We start from the raw sequence: 20,334 nt of genomic DNA, 5'->3' as shown, positions 1-20,334 counted from the left end.
CGCCACAACTACTGAGCCTGCGCTCTAGAGCCCACCAGCCACAACTACTGAAGCCCGTGAGACACAACTACTGAAGCCTGCGCGCATAGAGCCTGTGCTCAGCAACAAGGGAAGCCACCGCAATGAGAAGCCCGCGCACCACAACAAAGAGTGGCCCCCGCTCGCTACAACTAGAGAAAGCCCACGCACAGCAACGAAGATCCAAAATGGCCCAAAATAAATAAATAAATAAATGAATAATAAAAATTTTAAAAAAATAAAAAGGGGGGCTTCCATGGTGGCGCAGTGGTTGAGAGTCCGCCTGCCGATGCGGGGGACACGGGTTCGTGCCCCGATCCCGGAAGATCCCACATGCCGCGGAGCGGCTGGGCCCGCGAGCCATGGCCGCGGAGCCTGTGTGTCCGGAGCCTGTGCTCCGCAACGGGAGAGGCCACAGCAGTGAGAGGCCCGCGTACAGCAAAAAAATAAATAAATAAAAAGGGGAAGAAATAGAAGAGGAAAAAAATAACTGATGTAATCTTATGAGCACACACACGTGTGTGAATAAGTCTATTACAAGTATGAAATATGTATGGTCAATACAATATTTCATTGAATATATGGTCAAATGGTCAAAAGAGATAGATGATCGGTTTATACACAAAGGAAATGAAAATAGTAAATTATCATTTGAGACACTGGCTAGCCCCTCAGGAAATGAAAGAAATTTAAAAACTTTTATGAAATCGTTTACACACTTGTTAAAGTAAGAAATTGACAAAAGCTAGAATACAATGTAAAGAAATGTATACTTATATATTGCTGATAGCACTGTCAACTAGCCCCTAAGGTCTCTGTAAATCCATATAACACATGTAACAACAGCTATATGCAGGCATGCGCGTACATGTGCAGCCATGCACTCTGACCTCTTAAGTCCTCTTGGAGAAACTATATCCCAAAAGGGGAAACAGTCATTTGTTTAATGGTATTCAGAGTAAAACTATTCATAACACGAAAACAATGAAAACAATCCAAGACCCTAAGAAAGTAAACCGGCTAAATGAACCACAGGATAGCAACAAGATGTATCATACAGTCTTTTGTTTGTTTTCACTTAGGTTTAAAAAAAATTTTTTTTTGAGGTATAGTTGATGTAGAATATATTAGTTTCAGGTATGTAACAGTGATTCACAATTTCAAAAGGTTACACTCCATTTATAGTTATTATAAAATACTGGTTATATTACCCGTGTTGTACAATATATCCTTGTAGCTTCCTTATTTTATACACAGTAAGCTGTACCTTTTACTCCCCTACCCCTACCTCGCCCCTCCCCACTTCCCTCTCCCCACTGGTAACCATTAGTTTAGTTTGTTCTCTGTATCTGTGAGCCTGCTGCTTCTTCTTTTTTAAAAAAATATTTATTTATTTGGTTGTGCCGGGTCTTAGTTGTGGCAGGCGGGCTCCTTAGTTGCAGCATGCGTGTGGGATCTAGTTCCCTGACGAGGGATCAAATCCCAGGCCTCCTGCATTGGGAGTGTGGAGTCTTAACCACTGCGCCACCAGGGAAGTCCCGAGTCTGCTGCTTTTCTGTTATATTCACTAGTTTGTTGTATTATTTTTTGGATTCCACATATAAATGATATCATACAGCATCTGTCTCTCTGTCTGACTTATTTCACTGAGCATAATGCCCTTGAAGTCCATCCATGTTGCTGCAAAGGGCAAAATTTCATTCTGTTTTATTGCTGAGTAGTATTCCATCTTCTTTATCCATTCCTCTATTGATGGACATTTAGGTTGCTTCCAAGTCTTCACTATTGTAAATAGTGCTGCTATGAACATTGGGGTGCATGTATCTTTCTGAATTAGTGTTTTCATAGTACGGTTTTTTAAAAGGACACAAATGGGGACGGAAAGAACTAGAAATGCAAAGGGAGAAACTCAAACGAGTGCTTTGCAAAACATGCATGTACATACGGGACTTAAGAAGGATGTAGATAGAGAACATTTTCCTACACTCTCATTTTATTTAGGTACAACGGTCCTGGGAGCTATCCAGAAGCCAACCTGGTACTAATCAATGAATGGAACAAATGTTATCTCCTTCCTTTAACATAACTTGATACAGGAGGCACCTTCACCCTCCAATAAGTGCCATCACAGGAACATACACTCAGCTTTACAGCTTAGGTCTCTAGAAGGAAAGCAACTGCTAAATTGTCTAGTGGGCTTACCGCGAGTGTGGCGAGTGACATGAAACCAATCAGGTTATTCCATACTTTATCGATGTCCTTCAGCAACTGCTGGAGTTTCTCACTGCACACTGCAGTGGCTTTTATCCCCAGCTCCACACGTTTGGTTACCCTGTACACCTCAACAACACCTGACAGGGAGAGAGAGGACAAAGTTAGGTGCTGGAAGCGTACAGAAAGAGTTGAGCAAGATGCAACAGCCTTACTGCTGACTGATACTCTAGGTGGAAACTGGGACTGTATCTGGACAGATGTGAACTTATTATTCCTTGGGACCAATCAACTCTTAATGCTGCAGTATAAACTCACTGGTAAGAGCACAGAGTCTAGAGCTACACTGCTTGGGTTCAAGTCCCAACTCTGCCACTTAACTAGCTGTGTAACCTCAGGCAGGTTGCATAACCTCTCTGTGCTTCAGTTTCCTCATCTGTAAAATTGGGATAATGGTAGTACCTCCTCAAAGGATGGTTGAATTAAGGGATTAAGCGGGTTAATACTGTAAAAGGCTGAGAACACCAGGCATTAAGTATTAGCTATTTTTTTTCTGGCTTCTTTATGAGTCCATTTGTTTGAATTTGGGAAATACCATTAAACTCACTGAAAATAGGAATATTAACAGTTTAAAAGAATCGGAATGTCAGTATCACTACACAGGCACACCTCGCTTTACTGCACTTCACTTTGTTGTGCTTTCTAGATTTACGTTTTTTAACAAATTTAAGGTTTGTGGCAACTGTGCATCAAGCAAGTCTATAAGCACCGTTTTCCTGACAGCATTTGCTCACTTTGCATCTCTGTCACGTTTTGGTAATCTCACAATATTTCTAGCGTTTCCATTATTATCGTATTTGCTATGGTGATCTGTGATCAGGGATCTTTGATGTTACTATTGTAGCTGTTTTAGGGCACCACAAACCACGTGGCACGTGTTCTGACTGCCTCAATGACCTGCTGTTCCCGTCCATCTCCTCCACAGGCCTCTCTATTCCCTGAGACACAACAATATTGAAATTAGGCCAGTTAATAACCCTACAATGGCCTCTAAGTGTTCAATGAAAAGAAGAGTCTCACGTCTCTCACTTCAAATCAGAAAATATACATGATTAAGCTTAGTGAGGAAGGCATGTCGAAAGCCAAGATGGGCCAAAAGCTAGGCCTCTTGTGGCAGACAGTTAGCCAACTTTCGAATGCAAAGGAAAAGTTCTTGAAAGAAATCAAAAGGGCGACTCTAGTGAAAATAAGAATGATAAGAAAGCAAAACAGACTTATGGCTGATATGGAGAAAGTTTTAGTGGTCTGGATAGAAGATCAAAGCAGCCACAACATTCCCTTAAGCCAAAGCCTCATCCAGAGCACGGCCGTAACTCTCTTCAATTCTGTGGAGGCTGAGAGAGGTGAGGAAGCTGCAGAAGAAAGAAGTGTGAAGCCAGCAGAGGCTGGTTCATGAAGGTTAAGGAAAGAAGCCGTCTGCATAACCTAAAGTGCAAGGTGAAGCAGCAAGTGCTGATGGAGAAGCTGTGGCAAGTCATCCAGAAGCTCTATAGCTCAGATAATTAACAAAGGTGGCTACATTAAACGACAGATTTTCAGTGTAGATGAAACCACTTTCTATTGGAAGAAGATGCCATCTAGGACTTTCATAGCTAGTGAAGAGACATCGATGCCTGGCTTCAAAGCCTCCAAGGACAGGCTGACTTTCTTGTTAAGAGCTAACGCAGCTGGTGACTTTAAGTTGAAGCCAATGCTCACTTACTATTCCAGAAACCCTAGGGCCGCTAAGAATTATGCTACATCTACTTTGCCTGTGCTCTCTCTATAAATGGTACAGTAAAGCCTGGATGACACACATCTGTTTACAACACGGTTTACTGAATATTTTAAGCCCACTGTTGAGGCCTACTGCTCAGAAAAAAAAGATTCCTTTCAAAATATGACTGCTCAGTGACATTGCACCTGGTCACCCAAGAACTCTGATCAAGATTCACAACAAGATTAATGTTTTCATGCCTGCTAAACACACAACATCCATTCTGCAGCCCATGGATCAAGGAATAATTTCAACATTCAAGTCTCAGTCTTTAGGAAATAAATTGTGTGAGGCTGTAGCTGCCACAGATGGTAACTCCTCGGACGGATCTGGGCAAAGTCAATTGAAAACCTTCTGGAAAGGACTCATCATTCTAGATGCCATTAAGAACATGAGTGATTCACGGGAAGAGGTCACAATATCAACATTAACAGGAATTTGGAAGAAGTTGATTCCAACCCTCAGGGGTGACTTTGAGGGGTTCAAAACTTCAGTGGAGGAAGTAACTGCAGATGTGGTGGGAAGAGCAAGGGAATTAGAATTAGAAGTAGAGCCTGAAGATGTGACTGAATTGCTACAATCTCATGATAAAACTTAACCATGAGGTATTGCTTCTTTTGGATGAGCAAAGAAAGTGGTTTCTTGTGGTGGAATCTACTCCTGGTGAAGACTGTTAAAATGACAACAAAGAATTTAGGATATTACATAAACTTAGTTGATAAAGCAGCAGCAGGTTTTGGGAAGACTGACTCCAATTCTAAAAGAAGTTCTCTGGTGGGTAAAATGCTTTCAAACAGCGTTTTACAGTATACGGAAATGGTTCATGAAAGGAAGAGTCTACTGGTGCAGCAAACCTCACCGTCGTCTTATTTTAAGAAATTGCCACGGCCTTCCCAGCCTTCAGCGACCACCCTGATCAGTGAACAGCCATCAACATGGAGGCAAGAGCCTCCCCACCAGCAGAAAGATTATGACTCACGGAAGACTCAGATGATGGTTAGCAGTTTTTAGCAGTAAAGTATTTTTAAATTAAGGTATGTACATTGTTTTTTTAGACATGATGCTATTGCACACTTAACAGACTAGAGTAATAGTGTAAATATAATTTTTCTACGCACTGGGAAACCAAAAAATTCACATGACTCACTTTATTGAGATATATGCTTTTTTGAGATATACGCTTTATTGCGGTGGTCTGGAACCAAACCCGTGATATCTCCGAGGTCTGCCTGTAACTAAGAAGTATCTCACTCCTCTGAATGCCCAAAGATCTACAAAGTCTGTGGCTTCATGTATCTTTTATACACTTAACAGGACACAGAATGGTTCTTTTCCTGTGGTCGCTGAATTATAGCTGAATTCTTCCAGCAAGGATGAGGGTGCCAAGGTCTCCACATTCTAAGGACAGCTGCCAGACGTACCCTCAACCCCTCCACCAGCCGCTGTAAAAGAGGACTGGAAGAATCCCAGGGGGTCATCAGTGGTACATGCTCAGCCTCTGTACAGCACCACAGCTTGTCCTTCCTCCCCCAGGGGAAGGGCAGGAATCACAGCCCACTCTAAGCCACGTGAGGGGGCTTCTCAGATGGTCTTCCACAGTAGAAAACTAGTAGAAGGAAAGATAGGCACCCCAATACCCGGTGAACATCTGTTTATGCAGCAGAATTGTGCCTGTCTGGGCAGGACAGCGGAACCAGAGCAAGGTGGCAGGAGGAAGGAGAGCTCACATCCCTTCGTAGCTACTCATGCAGCAAGTATTTGTGAGTGACCACTATGTGCCTGGCCCTAGCCTAGGTGCTGAAGACCCAGCAGTGAGCAAAAAGAACCCAAATCCTTTCCTTCCTGGAGGTTCGTTCTAGTGGAGGGAGACAGATAATAAGAACAGTAAGTAAAGCATTTAAGGTATTAAAGGTGACAGGGCTAGGGAGAAAATCAAGCAGGGAAAGAGACGGGAAGTGCCAGGGTGGGGAGACGCGACACGGTTTTGAGTAAGACAGGCCAGGAAGACCTCACTTAGAAGGTGACATTTGAGTAAAGACCTGAAAAAGACTAGGGTCCAGTGCATGTGGCTCTGGCCACGGGACAAGCCTGAGCTTGGGGAGGAGAGGACCACTGAAATGGACAGGGATTGAGATTTCATGTTGGACTGGCATGTCTCATAGCTGAAGGTGGCCAGGAAGTTAAGGCATCTGTGATGTCAGTGAGAGGTAGAAAGGAAGAATTCAACACAGCATGGTAAGAACTGATTGGAGACCCAGTGATTTAAGTTTCTTTTTTAAACCAATGATTTAATTTTAATGTCTCATCTAGTTCAGACTCTTTGATAAACCAGTAATTTTACACTGTGTATAACAAGGACTGGGAAACCTGGCCAAAGAGACCCGAAGTCAAATAGTTGTTCCTGTCTGGGACTTAAGTGTCTTCTCTACAAATGCGGATGCTACTTAGTGAAGTCATATGTGGCTTGAGAGATCTAGATTAAGCTACGTAACACAGGGACAACTGAAAAGACTGCAAAGTGTCATGATTTTGGATAAGTAAAATACAAAAGCACATACCTAGTAAGTATTCCATGCCTTGAGCTGACTGAATGACTTCTGTGCACACAGAACTACTACTGATTCCATTTAAGGTATCGTTGGCCTTCTTAATGACCTACAAAGAAATGAAATCACATCACCTTATGTAATCAGGAAAAGTCATTACAAATCAATTTACTATCAGTAGAAAACCCAACAGAAAGCCAGGAGGTGTGGAAACACACAACTGATTGATGTATATAGAGGACTGTGCTGAAACAAATCTGAGAATTTAATTTTGACGCTGAAGAACCAATCCTTCATTTTCTTTGAAAGAGGAAAAATAGAGGTTCTTTAGCTTAAATATTATTTTAACTTGGGCGGAGATAATGATATCATTTTGTTATGTCTTAAACACAGTGACAGAAGAGGGCACGGTAGTTAAGTGAGCTGTGTCTACTATCATAGATGGGAAAGAAGCCTCGCTTAAGATGTGTGACTTTCCACACAGCTTCTCTTTGCGCAAGGCCATCGACGCAGAGCTCTGCGAGTCTATCCAAATGAACCCAGAAGGCAAGATATGTACACCAGGGGCATTTCCACACGTGTGAACATCACGAAAGTGACAGACTCACCTCTAGGGCACTCCCTAGGCACCGCTGCCATTCATATGCATATCTCTCATTCTCCTGTGAATTTTATAAAAAGAACTGGGTCAAACCAGCAAGCCTGGAATCCTATTTGTTACTTCTGTCAATTCAGAGTACTGAAGACTTTCCTATCTATGAAAATCACTCTAGTCCAAGCGCAACTTACCTTTTGAACCCACTAGGACAATTTTTAATTCCTGATAAATGTAACTTCCAAGCACACGACTTGTAAATCTGAGGGAAATGTTTCTTCGTTGATTCCCTTTGTAAATGTTGCCTCATTTGGTCCACTAACAGCGGAAGCTTCTTTAAAGGCACTCACCATGCAGGTGTCTAGTACAAGGGCCAATATCAAACCACGGCTTCTGGCTCCATGGCTTCCTGGGTGTGCGTGTGCACGTGTGTGCCAGGGAGGGGAGGAGGAGCGCTAACAGTGTTGGCTGGAGGAGGAAGGCAGCACGGGACTGAGGTGCTGTGAACAGGAGCAGTCAGAGGACCCAGGACATCTGCCCTTTCTCCTCTATTTTGACGCTTCACCATTCACTAAGATGATCAAGTCTACGTGCTCAAAAAGAACTCCGTGAAACACCTGCCTGCTTGTGAGGTCCCAGGAATAATTCCAGTTTTAGGGTCACTGACTACTTTCAGTGATGCCACGTCTGGGAGGTACTTTCCTCTGGGGCTAACGTCACCATTCTCTCACTGTAATTACGTATTTTACGTCTCTCACTGTAATTACGTATTTTACATCCGGTGCTTTGTGACGTTCTGCCCCTGGCTCCCCACGTGAAAGCTGCAAGCGCTTTTTCTCAGGGCCCTCAGGGGCTCAGCCCCCTGCGGACGAGGAGCCTGCTCACCTCCACCTCTCCTGTCAGGTCTTTGTACTTGTCGCGGATGACGGGCAGGGCGGGCCTCTCGCTCAGTGTGTTGGAGCGGTCTCTGAAAGGCTGCTCCAGCGCCGGAGAAGGAGAAGAACGGCTTATTTCTTTATCACCAAGGCTCAGACTCCTCTTGTGCGATCCTGGGGGAAGTGGATGGCACAAAGGTTCTGATTACTCAGCTTAGTCCAAGCAGAGGCTCTTCCTTGCTAACACGACCCTCTTTTCTTAGATGTTTGCATCAGGAGGCGTTCACACCCCTCATTCAGCCTGTCTGGCAAGCTACATGTCGAACGCTTTCATCTGTTCTCTCTTGAGTTCCTTGCCTTTAATTTTCTCCATTACGCTTCTCCGATCTACCATAATTCTTCCATAATTCTAAGTGCGGAATCACTGGAGTCTGGAGGGCTAAAGGGTCCTTCTAAGTACCAGTGCATAAGAGGTGTGTTGCTTCTCCAGTCATCAGTTAGGGATCTGTACCGACTTCCTCCATCTCTCCCAATCTAATGGAAATCAACGAGCCCTTCTGTCAGGATGCGATTAAAGCAAAAGGAGCAAACTTAAATGCCTTCAGAGGACAGGCAAGCAAAGTAAATGACTGAAGGTCAGCTGGAGATGGAAGTGGTGGGGACCGCGACACTGGGGGGGGAGCACACCTCAGTTGTCAGAGGGGGATGTTGCTACTCAGCTCCAGCTGACTGTCGAGAGGTGGGAAGGTAGGCCTAGTACTGCCAGATACTACAACTTTTCAAGAAAAGCTACAGGGACTTCCCTGGTGGTCCAGTGCTTAAGACTCCACGCTCCCAATGCAGGGGGCTCGGGTTCGATCCCTGGTCAGGGAACTAAGACCCCACATGCCGCAACTAAGCCCGCGCACTCTAGGGCCTGCGCACGGCAACTTGAGAGCCACAATGAAGACCCAGCGCAGCCAAAAATAAATAAAATTAATTAAAAAAAATAACCTTACAAAAAAAAAGAAGAAATAAAAGCTAGAAATCCAGGTTGTGAAGTGTCATGATTTCTATGTATCTGCAATTGCTTCACATATTAGAAAACCTTCCATGTGGGTCAATCAAAACAGGTCTGCAGGCTGGATCCAGATCCACAGCTACCACGTTGAAGCCTCTGGATGAAAAGATATAGTCCATAGCCAGCCAACAAGAGCAGAACTAACCTGCCCACGAGGGGATCAAACCATTTCTCTGTCTTTTAACACGGCACACCTCTACCCCAAACAAGCAAATGAACAACAGACTGGGTGCTATGCTTATTTTTAGCCCCAAAAGCAGTTACCTGAGGGATACTGGTTTAATTTCAGTTCAGTCTCAGGGAAACCTTCTTTTATAGCTATCTGTCATAGACCCTGATTTTAAACACTGGAAAATCTATTTCCTGCTATCCCAGGGACCAACTTCTTATTCTAAGAAAGAACATCTAACACTGCAGTGGAAGAAACTAAGACGTAAAATCTATGTTGGAAGCCACTCACCTTGAACGGAAAGGTCAAAGGTTGCCAGCTCACTTTTGATCATTTCTTCACTGGATTTCATTTTGCCTTGTGAATTGGCCACTAAAAAGTCAAATTTGCTGATTTTGGGCTTTTCACTTTGAAACTCTCCGAAGTCATCCGCACATTCTTTGGGGGTGTCGTGAGAAGCGCTGCTGGAGGCTGGGCTTGGGCACGTGGCCTCCTGGCTCCGTTCAGCCGCAGGCAGGTCCTGTCTGGTGAAATCCCTGTGGTCCCCGCTTTTATATTCCTTTTGCTCGCTGGCCTGTGGGATCACATCTTTAAAATTGGCGAAAACCGGAAAGGTCGTCTCTGGAAGAGCATCCTCGCTTGTGAAGGTTGTGACTTTGGAGAGAGATGTCATGGTGAGGTTTTCGGTACTGCCAAATGAAGTCTCTTTCTTTGGAAGAGCTGAGGCAGCCGAGGAGGCCCTGCTTCCTGCTGAGAGGACAAATGGAGAGAGTTTTCTGCCCTGAGAGGCATCATCCCTGTCTGACCAGTCATAGCTCGTAAGTGTGCTCACTGCAAAATTGCTACTGTAGGTTCCAAAAGCAGCACATTTTAAGTCCTCTATATCTGAAAGGGAAATAAGACCCCACAATTAGAGGCAAGCTCACCATTTAGGCAAAATGCCCTAAGCTCTGCAGAAGCAAAATGTCTAGCACTTTTGATTCATTTTATGCGATGTTGGAGTTAACTAAATTTAGAGCTTGTACTAAAGTTAAAGAAGCTGGGCTGTAAAATCTGATCTTGAAAAACCCACATTAGCCTTGAGTTGGCATTTATATTTAGTAACAAAGAGCCATCTTCTTTGGATAGTACAATTCCTAAGAAAAGATAGGAGGTTCATCCACCAATGTATATACAGTTTGATATAAGAATAGGGTCATTTAATAAAATGTCCGTTCACTTATGAACTTTAAAATGTATTTACAATATTCCCTGCCTAAAACAAGTCTCTCTCGTTTTGACTTTGCTGGAAAATGTTCCTTTATAACATGGCCATATGAAATGTACATGACAAACTAATTAAAAGTTGACAATATCCTGAAACTAAAGTAGAAATAATGTTATTTAACTTTTAATCAGTTATTAGGAGTTTCTGTCTAGGCAAGGCCAAATATGAGATTTTAATTGAGCAGTTACTTACCTAGTTGTTATTTTGGTCAATATGGACGTCCTATTGCTGTGATGGAGTATGAGGAAAGAAAAATCAGTCTAAACTACTCTCATCCCTAAAAAAATAGAATCAAGGGTCCGGGTCCTCGTGGGCTCCTGTTTCTCCTTCAACTATGTGTAACCCCCTCATTTAAAAAAAAAAAAAAAAGGAAAAGAAAAGAAATGCTGGGCAGAAGACTCATTTTACATGCTTGATGTATCTTTAAATAATTTAAGAGGGGGCACAAACAGCAGAAAGAATGTAGGTTTTCGATTCAGACAGACCTGGGTTCAACTCCCAGCTCTTGCCACCTTACCACTTGTGTGACACTAGGCAAGCTATTTAACACCTCTTAACCTCGGTTTGCGTATCTGTAAAAAGAGAAGACCATGCACTTGGAAGGGCTGTGTTATGACATTAACGATAACATGTGTCAAGGGCCCAGCCCAGGGCCTGGTGAGCAACACAGCAATTACTATACAGCATAGTTGCCACCAGCCTCAATGTGATATTTCGTTGCCTGCCTTAGGGCCTAAACTAGAATTGTTTCAAAGAAAAAATGAAAAGTCAACCCATCACTTTAGTGGTCTTAGTAGGGAAAATTTCTCGCTCGTTTTCGTAAAACAAAACCAGCTGAGGCTGAGTGACACTGGTGTGGAGAAGCAACTTTCCAGCACTGCTGTCCATTCAGTCTGGCTGAGAGGTGTTTGGTCTCATTTTGGTCATTGTACACCAGGTAAGAAGGCCAAATGCAAGACCCCCTCTCTGACAACCACAAACATGGATTAAAGGAAAATGCTCAAAAGTTCTGTGACCCAGATTTTCATAACTCAGTCAACAGGTAAAACAACACTGGGCTTCTTCATGTCTCTTATACAGCAATGTTGCATAGTTTATGAGAAGGAAGGGATTCCTGACACTGCTCCTCTAACAGTGCACCCCAAATAGCTCTCTCTCTCTCAACCCTATTAGGAAAAGGGCACTAACTTAATAATAAAAATGGAAAACGTGAGATTTACAGAAAGGCCAACCAGTGAAAAGCAGATAACTGCCACAGAACAGCAGTATATTTTAAAATTCTGTAGTGCAAATGGTACCCTTCAATTTTAGCTTATTAAACAGGAGGGAAAAAAAGATTCAGGTGAAAAATGTACAGTTTAGAATGAATGAAACAAGACTTTAGGCAGAACACCCTCTTAGTCTCTGGCTGTAGTGTTTATTTTCCCCACTATTTAAAGGGATCAGAAGGTGCCCTGACTCAAATGAAGTGAAATTCAATCAGGAGGCAGATGCAGTTAAACACAAGATGAGTGAGTCTTCAAGGGGTACATTCAGAAGAATGTGTCAGAACATGAATTTTTTATTATTACATCCTACCAGAAAGCTCTCTGAAGAAGCTGTATTGTGAACTACTCCTGGAATCTCATCTACTAAAAAGGGTAGCAATTTTCCTAAAGACCAAAGATAAATTTAATAAAAAGTCAAGCTCTTGTTCAAACATTACAACTAAATTGCTACGGTAATAAAAAAAAGACCCTTTTGTACAATTATGCATCAAGAAAAAACAAGTTTTCTTTTTTTTTTAAACCAGAAATGATTGTAATATAATCAGGCAAAAGGCATTATAAGCAATAAGGGAATGCCTTAGTTGAAGACCTTTTAAGTATTTTTTATAACACTATAGGTCTTCAAGAAATGTTTCTTTTATTAAGAATGATAAACATAACATTTTGCCTTTTGGAACAACTCACAGAAATGACCAAATGAAAGACTAAAAAAGAAATATTTTATATTTTAAAAGATAATGAAGAGTAATGATACTGGATATATGAAAGTCAAGCCTCAAGGCTGATTTTTTAAATTTTACTTTTGCTTATTTACTAGCTATATAGTGTAAAAAACCAATTTACTAAAGTGCAATTCATTTGAACACATAAGGAAGTACTGCTACTACATAAGGAACATGAGAACACTGTATTCCTAAACCTTAGCATTTATAAGCAATATAAAAATACAGTTGTATTTCCTAGCATGGTGAATATTAGTTAACTTTTTTTTTTTTTTTTTAAGTAAACCTTTGTTTTAGAAAAACGTGGTGAATCAGCTTACTGAGGATAGGTTAAACCAAGAAAATTCCTTATTTCCCATGTTAACAGTTCTATGTTTTCTAAGCAAACGATAATGTATTATTGTACAATGGTCTTAAAAATAGTAAATATTCTATAAGAGCCACAACATGAGTGATGGAAAAAATAATACAGAATAAACCACATTTTATTTTGCAATCACTGAAATTACTGTAGGTGGGTTTTCAATTTGATAGCTGAATTCTGAAAATTGCAAGAGAAAAAGGAAAAGAAAATAATGAATGCAATAAAAGGAAGAGAGAATCACTGCTGTATTTCTGATTCTACTGGAAAACTCTTAGGCTGTGCTAGGTTGAACTGCAATTGCACACAGATAATGCACCAAACTGTGTGCTTTAATATATCTATTTGTTTGCAGTCAGGAATGTCCTGTTCCTAAGGCCAAAGGAACAAACTACACAATCTGCTTTCCATCATGGGTCTCAAATTAAGACATGGATTTCTTGCTTACACTGGCAGGTAACCCTATCAGTCTCTTCCATAACCTCTATTCACGTCCCTTCTGCACGGATGTTGTACATGAAAACAAGGCATTTCTTGGAACAAAGAGTGTGAGCTGCTGCTACAGGACACAGAAGGCCGTACCAATTCCCATGGATCTCTTCTAAAGCTGTAAGCGTAAGTGCCCAGGTGATGAAGAGTTACTGGCTTTTGAGAGAGGGGTTTAGAAAAAGAAAAGAGATACCTGTGCAAATTCCACTGTTCCTTAGTGTTTCATATAGCAATTACATTGTTCATTGGCCTAAGGAATAAACAGCTTTTAATTTCCAATACTGATTTAATCCAAACTCCATTTTACCAAAGCAAATCATGAAATATTTATACACTTAAACTTCTTCCCATCCCTGGCCTTATTCTACCTTCTGAAGTCAATCATAGTTACATTCTCTATTAACTACAGAACCTGGCCTGACTGTGTCCTCTAAGTATCAAACACCCTGACAGGTGTTGTTGAAGAAAACAGGAATGAAAGTGATCATAGTGTAAGAATGACAGGCCACAAAATGTTGCTGTATAATCGCCTTCCAGTGTTTCCTCATCTGCATAGAAACCTCCCATTCTTCATGTGTACTTACTCATATACATCTATCGTTTAAATGTTGTCAGGCTATCGGTAAGCACCTGCAGGTTTCTGGGTCAGTGCTTTCAGTTCAATAAAGCAAAGTGGCAATCCTGTGGATATGTTCAGTCCAGAGGAGGCTGGAAGGCCACAGAATGGTGTCAAGACATACAGTGGGACATGATCATCATTAAAAATCCCACAGAAAAAAATCAAGTGAGCACAGAAGATGGCAATTACAACTAGGGCCTTGTGACCATGCAAGGCAGAGGGGAGCACCCAGAAGACCATACTATGCATATGACCCTATACAGCTAATGGGCCAACATTTTCCAAAACAACCTATGAAAAGCATTCAACTGATGGAAAAACAAAGCTGGAAACAGCTCTTTAAATATGAAATTGGTTTATTCTTTGAGTTATTTTAGGATTTAGCCCAGCTTCTTTGATATTGCCAGAATCCCCTCATGTTCATTAGCTACTTTTAAAAATCAGCAGGGATTTTAATGTGAAAAATAGAGTGATTGTAAAATATAAATACATTTGTATAATTTCTCAGGCACTGATGTGTGAAGTCAGGCACGAACCACATCTTACCTTACTTGGCACTGGGGTAAACAAAATGGTGTTTTTTGATTTGTTGGAACTTACAGAATACAGCCTTCAAGTCTTTACTGAAAGTTCATATTGTTATACGTATTATCAAAACTTCCTCTCTAAAAAGTATTACTACTCTGGAAACATTAATTGCTCAATTTGTGAATGTGATTATGTTTTATGCACAGGTATACTCATCTTCTGGAGCCTGCTTAAATGCAGAAATGAGTTAAAATAAAGCAGTCCCAGATGGACCAATATAGCACTAAATAATTCCACTGACAGAGGAATTCCTTAGCCAAAGCCATCATGAGACTGGCACCAGAACATTCTAAAAGAAAGGCAACTGAAATTATCACTAGATGGAGGCTACACCGAAATCTCTTTCTTCCAAATTAGTTAACACACATCATAATTAAAACATAGTATGATTATACAAGGTTTCGCAAACCAAGTACTATTCACTTTCTAAAGAATTATGCTCTGGAAAACACGATATTTTGAATGGCAGACCCAGCTTTTCTTAGTGTTAATCTAAATCCCAATATGCAACTTTTCTTTTTTCTCAAATGGCATAGTTCAGATACTATAAGTAATCTCTCAGGAATCCTATTCAAAATCCTCACCTTCAATGGTTTAATTTCCTTTCTGACTCAAACTTTAAAAAAGAACAAAGAACCAAAGCATCAAAATATAAGAAAAAAATTTAAACCATGGAAACAACTCCCTTTTCCCAAGGTTTTTCACTATTACTATACTCCGAAATGGAAAAAAAATTTCCAAATTTGGCCTACTCTTGCAGCTAACTTTTGTGGGTGTTTCTAAGATTGTTTTCTTAAAAATGAAAAGAGTTAAGACCTTGCTTTACGGACTAAGTTAAAAAAGACGAAGGGTGGCTTCATACTACATTCTGAAGTTGGAAAGATAACATGCTCTACAATTAGTGGACGGAGTGCCCAACTTCAAACTCAAATCAAATTCACTCCTGGAGACTCCCTGGTATTAACAATAAACACTTTTCATGACAGAGATTATCAATCTAAATTCAGTTTACATTTACTCTGCTCAGAAGTTCATCTCAATACCATTCAATAATTTATTTTAAATTAAATGTATATATACCGAGTTATTAATAGATACGGCCCTTTCCCCAACACTAAGCTCTCAGGTCTTCCCCTTCTCTTCACAGTATAATTCCTAGTGGAGACAGGCTCTGTGATGTTTACTAAGCAATAAAATCTTCACTAGAAGGAATAAAATTTCTCTCTATTACGTAAAGTAAGGTTTACACGTATCTTTTAAAATGTTTTAACTTATATTTTAATCCAGTGCCATGTTAAAAATTTATATGAGTGGAATTATAAGGGGAAGAGGCTAAAATGTACCAATACTTTCTTAGGAGAAAGGTGTTTGAAGAAACAAAATAAACAAAAGGGAAAAAGCCCTCTAACTACAGGAGGGTTTAAACTTGATACTGACCAGGTATTTCTTTGGTCTAACCCTGGAAAAGTACAAATTACACACATCCCCACACTTTCAACATGTGTGAAAGAATTATTTATTAACGTTAAGACTTACAGATCACAAAAGAGAGTGGTACAGAAGAGCTGGGAAAAAAGTCATCAGAATAAGCATGCAGATCGGTATTTGCAGAGGAATATACCAAAGCAAGTTTGAAAAGGCACATTCACACAGAAAATGTCGAAATTGAAAAAAAGACATCAGAAAAGCAGCCAAAAAATAATAATAAAGCGCTGATTAAAATACAAAGATTTTCAATGTCCAAGAAGAGCTACTTTACAGGTGGGTAGGCAGGTAGCTACAGAAGCCTTGCTAACCCTTTGAGAGTGTCACAAATGAGGCGCAGCTCTTGCTGCCAACGAAACCAGATGATCTTAACGACTGCGCATCAAGATGCCTTAGTGCTGAGAGATTCAATTTAGAGGGGGGACAAAAGCAGCCTAGTTGAAATTATATGCAGCAAGGGCTCAAAGGGTTAAATGTAATAATACGCAGAGAAATCAGGCAATGTTATTAGCGTTATCTACCTTCCATACAAAGAATTATAGCAAGAGTTAAAAGAGTCAGTATCCCCTTCAGAGTCAAGTTAGGGTTTCTAAACAGGATTAAGGTCCCGAGATGATAAGCTACTACGTTTTATTCTCTCTTCATCAGCCCACTTCTTATTTCTCCAACAAAAAGTACCCTTAACCCTCAAACTAAGAGAGCAAGAGATACTGTGCGTCAACATGAGGATAAAGAAAAACCAAGTTGCACTGGAGAATTCCCTGCCATTTACCCTCTCCAATACATTCACGCAGCAGTTTTGCTCAAGAACGATATCGCTCATTGGTCAGACATCAACCCCTTTTAACAACCACTCTAAAGGGATACTGCTCCTTTCGGACAGGAGGTTTACAGATCAAAAGGAGGGAACAATCCTCTTTTGAGAATATCCTCAAACTGAAGAAACTTGGCTTGAACGTTACAGGTTCCAAGCTGGGAATGTTCCAAACATACATAAAAGGACATGAGCACAGAAGATTATTTTAACAGGTCAATCAGAACAAGCTCAGTCATGAAACCAATCTCCCCTCCCCAAATGGAAAAAAAAAAAAGAAAAGACACCCTCCCAAACGCAGATTAGACTTGTCTCACAAAGAAATCTAGTTTGGCACTGTGAAAGAATATAGATTCACTTTCAGAAAAATAGCTTCTAATTAATAATTTCAGAGCCCAAAAGGCTAGTATACATGTTATGAGATTTTAAAATAAAAAGCCAATATTATTGTTCAGAAAATGGAGCACTTTGCAACCAATTGCTGTAGCTCAAGCAGCTCATACAAAAAAGAAACAAAATCACTCTAGCAAACAAACAGCGGCAAAAAAAAAAAAAAAAAGGAAAACATTTGAAGAAGGTACATTAGAAATATAAGTAGACAGTCGGGGCACAAGGAGCCCTGCAGACAGCCCATTGCGCTTGGCAAGTAGCCTGTGGAACACGCCACTCCTCCGATACCCTGCTCCCAATTCAGCACCCTGTTTAAGAAGACCTCTAACATCTCAATAGCCAAAGGATGGATGCAATTTTGTTTTCTGACTGACCAAACTGATATATGCAAAAGCCGCCATACTTTACTATTTCTTCCTGAATCTGTAAACTTGGGAGTGTCTTATGTGTCCCTCTCTAGTTAAACGACAATGAACCCTTCGTACGCATAATGCATTTTCTGGAATAATACAGTAATGCTGAGATATTTCTCATTATTAAAGGCCACAAAATAGGTTTATCTTTCTATATACATATCAAAGAACAAAACAAAATAAAAACTAGGACACTTGGGAATCTAGTTTTTCTGACAGGAAGTTGGACTAGAGAATCAACTGCTACATGTAAATCCATATGGAATTTAAAGAGGGCTCTCTTCTAAGATGTTTTCAAACATTTTACGAGAAAGTTAGTAGCTACCCTATCTACCGTCTACAGTTGTGTTACAATTTACTACTTCCAGTAATAGCGTTAACACTGAAAACCGTACCTCAGTTCCACTAACAACTCCTGCCCTCCTCCTTGCCAGACCCTGGCACACAGGGCATCCAGATACAAGCTCTTGCCCTCTTCTTCTCTTGTAGGGATGTGGCAAAACTGCAGTATAACTGGCTAGACATTTTTACTTTCTTGGCCTAACGAGTCGGTCTCTATGAACCAAACAGAATACTCTATTGGCAGCTGCCAAATACACCCAAGAGAAGAAAAAAGGAGAAGGAAACATTGACTTCACTCACAGAAATGGAGGAACATTACTGACACGGCAAAAGTCTTTATAAAATTTCTGGCAATGTGTGGCTCATTCAGCAGTGGATTTTGATGTGCCTCAGACACCCAGTTGGTGTTAGATTTCAAACTCAAAAATATCCTAGCCATCCAATCTAAGTTTCATTGTATTCATGGTATCCACATATCCAAGTATCCACAGAATCCAATTCAACACTGCTTTAACGGGACTGGCCATGAAGAGGTTAATGATTAGACATTCATAAGGGTTAAGAGCCAGAGCCTTCCTCTTCTGTAAATCAACACCCACAGAACCATCTTTGAACTCTATATCACCATCACCAGAGCAATCTCACCAATTCCTCACCTGCAGCAGGAGGATGCTGGCCACTAACTGTTGGTAAATCCAAAGAGCTATCAGACATGACATGCTTAAGATCTCCTCCCACATCAGCCAGTTTCATGTCAAACTGGACAGAGAGTGCGTCTTCCGAGTCCTCCTTGCCAGCACTGCTGCCGCCAATGGAAGGGAGATCCAAGGACTTCACCGAAGCAGAGTCTTCTTTGGTGTGTCTGAAAGCCGCTGCTTTCTCTCCCAGGGATTTGTCCGAGTTCACGGAAGAAAATTTACTGGAGTGGAAGTCAGCGAAATCATCATCACTCTTTCCTGAAGGAGGGTTATCTTTCAGCTCGTCAACACCTAGCCCCGGTCCTTCCAGAGAGAGCTGTCTGAAGACATCGTATTTGGTAGACGCAGCGGCAGAGTTCTGTCCGTCCTTTACTGTGCTGCTCACGCTGCTGCTTAGAGGAACAGGACTACTTTCCTCTTTAAGGGCCTCGTATTTGTCATCTGCCTTTTGCTCGGATGAAATAGAACTATTACTGAAAGCCATAAAATCTGCAAAGTCATCCTGCTCCCCAACAGATGCTGGACTAGAATATTCCCCAAAAAGGTTGAATTCTCCAAAATCATCAGCCAAACTAGAAGTTTTAGTTGACGCCAATGTCGTCATGGGTGCTGCAGATCCCGCTAGGTGGGGTCGTGAGGAAACAGATTTTGATGCACTAAATGCAGCTGAAAAGGACAATGGTTTCTCGCTGCTGCAAGTAACTGAGGAAAACATATCTAGGTCTGCTAAGTTCAGAGGATTTTTCACTTGTGTTTGTGGTTTCTGTTGGATAGCTCCCGAGGGGAAGGCTGCCGGAAAAGCGTTGTCTTTTGCCGGTGGCTCTAGTGGTGAGACACTATCGGCCGTTTTAAAATCGGTGAAACCATCATCATTTCCCGCAGATCTGAATTCTGCAAAGTTTTCTCCTGAAAGAAAAAACACAACCAAATACAAAAGAATGCTGAGCTGAAAATCCCATGATCCATATTAAAGTACAAGCATATTACAGACTTTTCCCTCACTGGCTTCACATTAGTTAACCATAGTTTAATAATATCCCTACCAAATATCCCTTCTGTTTCCACACTGAAGGCCAGTGATAGGGAAATAAATAAAAATCAAACTGAGCACACATATCACACGATTTTCATTTGCTCATTTCAGTGTGATATGATATGTGACATGATATGTCTGTGCCAGAGCCTTCAGCTGTCCAAAAGCATTGCTCTAAGGATGTTTTCTCACTATTGCTAGCCAGCCAAGCATACAGGAGAATAAGAAATAGGCGCTGGACAGTGGTTAAGAATCCACCTGCCAACGCAGGGGACACAGGTTCGAGCCCTGGTCCGGGAAGATCCCACATGCTGCGGAGCAACTAAGCCTGTTCGCCACAACTACTGAGGCTGCGCTCCAAGCCCGTGAGCCACAACTGCTGAGCCCGCACGCCACAACTACTGAAGCCCGTGCACCTAGAGCCTGTGCTCTGCAACAAAGAGAAGCCACCACAATGAGAAGCACTTGCACCGCGACGAAGAGTAGCCCCCGCTCGCCGCAACTACGGAAAGCCTGTGCTCAGCAACGAAGACCCAACGCAGCCAAAAATAAATT

At 41.4% G+C, this 20,334-nt stretch overlaps 1 protein-coding gene across 11 annotated transcripts in view; it reads right to left on the bottom strand.

The window, feature by feature from the left end:
* Positions 1–20,334, bottom strand: part of SYNRG (synergin gamma) — a 95,405-nt gene that overhangs the window by 24,623 nt on the left and 50,448 nt on the right. For 8 of the 11 annotated variants that reach the window (XR_009530464.1, XR_009530466.1, XR_009530467.1 and 5 more), the window contains exons 15-20: positions 18,705–19,652; positions 9,582–10,175; positions 8,072–8,235; positions 7,200–7,253; positions 6,604–6,700; positions 2,221–2,369 (exon numbers count right to left, since the gene is read on the bottom strand). Coding sequence is in view for 1 of the 11 variants with exons in the window: in XM_060082866.1 (XP_059938849.1) it covers positions 2,221–2,369; positions 6,604–6,700; positions 7,200–7,253; positions 8,072–8,235; positions 9,582–10,175; positions 18,705–19,652 (2,006 nt within the window). In the remaining 10 variants the exon portion in view is untranslated. The remainder of the gene's footprint in view (positions 1–2,220; positions 2,370–6,603; positions 6,701–7,199; positions 7,254–8,071; positions 8,236–9,581; positions 10,176–18,704; positions 19,653–20,334) is intronic. The other 3 variants (XR_009530470.1, XR_009530472.1, XR_009530473.1) reach the window with 1 other exon arrangement.

This window comes from Mesoplodon densirostris, chromosome 18, assembly GCF_025265405.1.
Source record: "Mesoplodon densirostris isolate mMesDen1 chromosome 18, mMesDen1 primary haplotype, whole genome shotgun sequence".
NCBI lineage: Eukaryota > Metazoa > Chordata > Mammalia > Artiodactyla > Ziphiidae > Mesoplodon > Mesoplodon densirostris.
The sequence above is the reverse complement of the archived record's forward strand: the minus strand, read 5'-3'. Positions and strand labels throughout refer to the sequence as shown.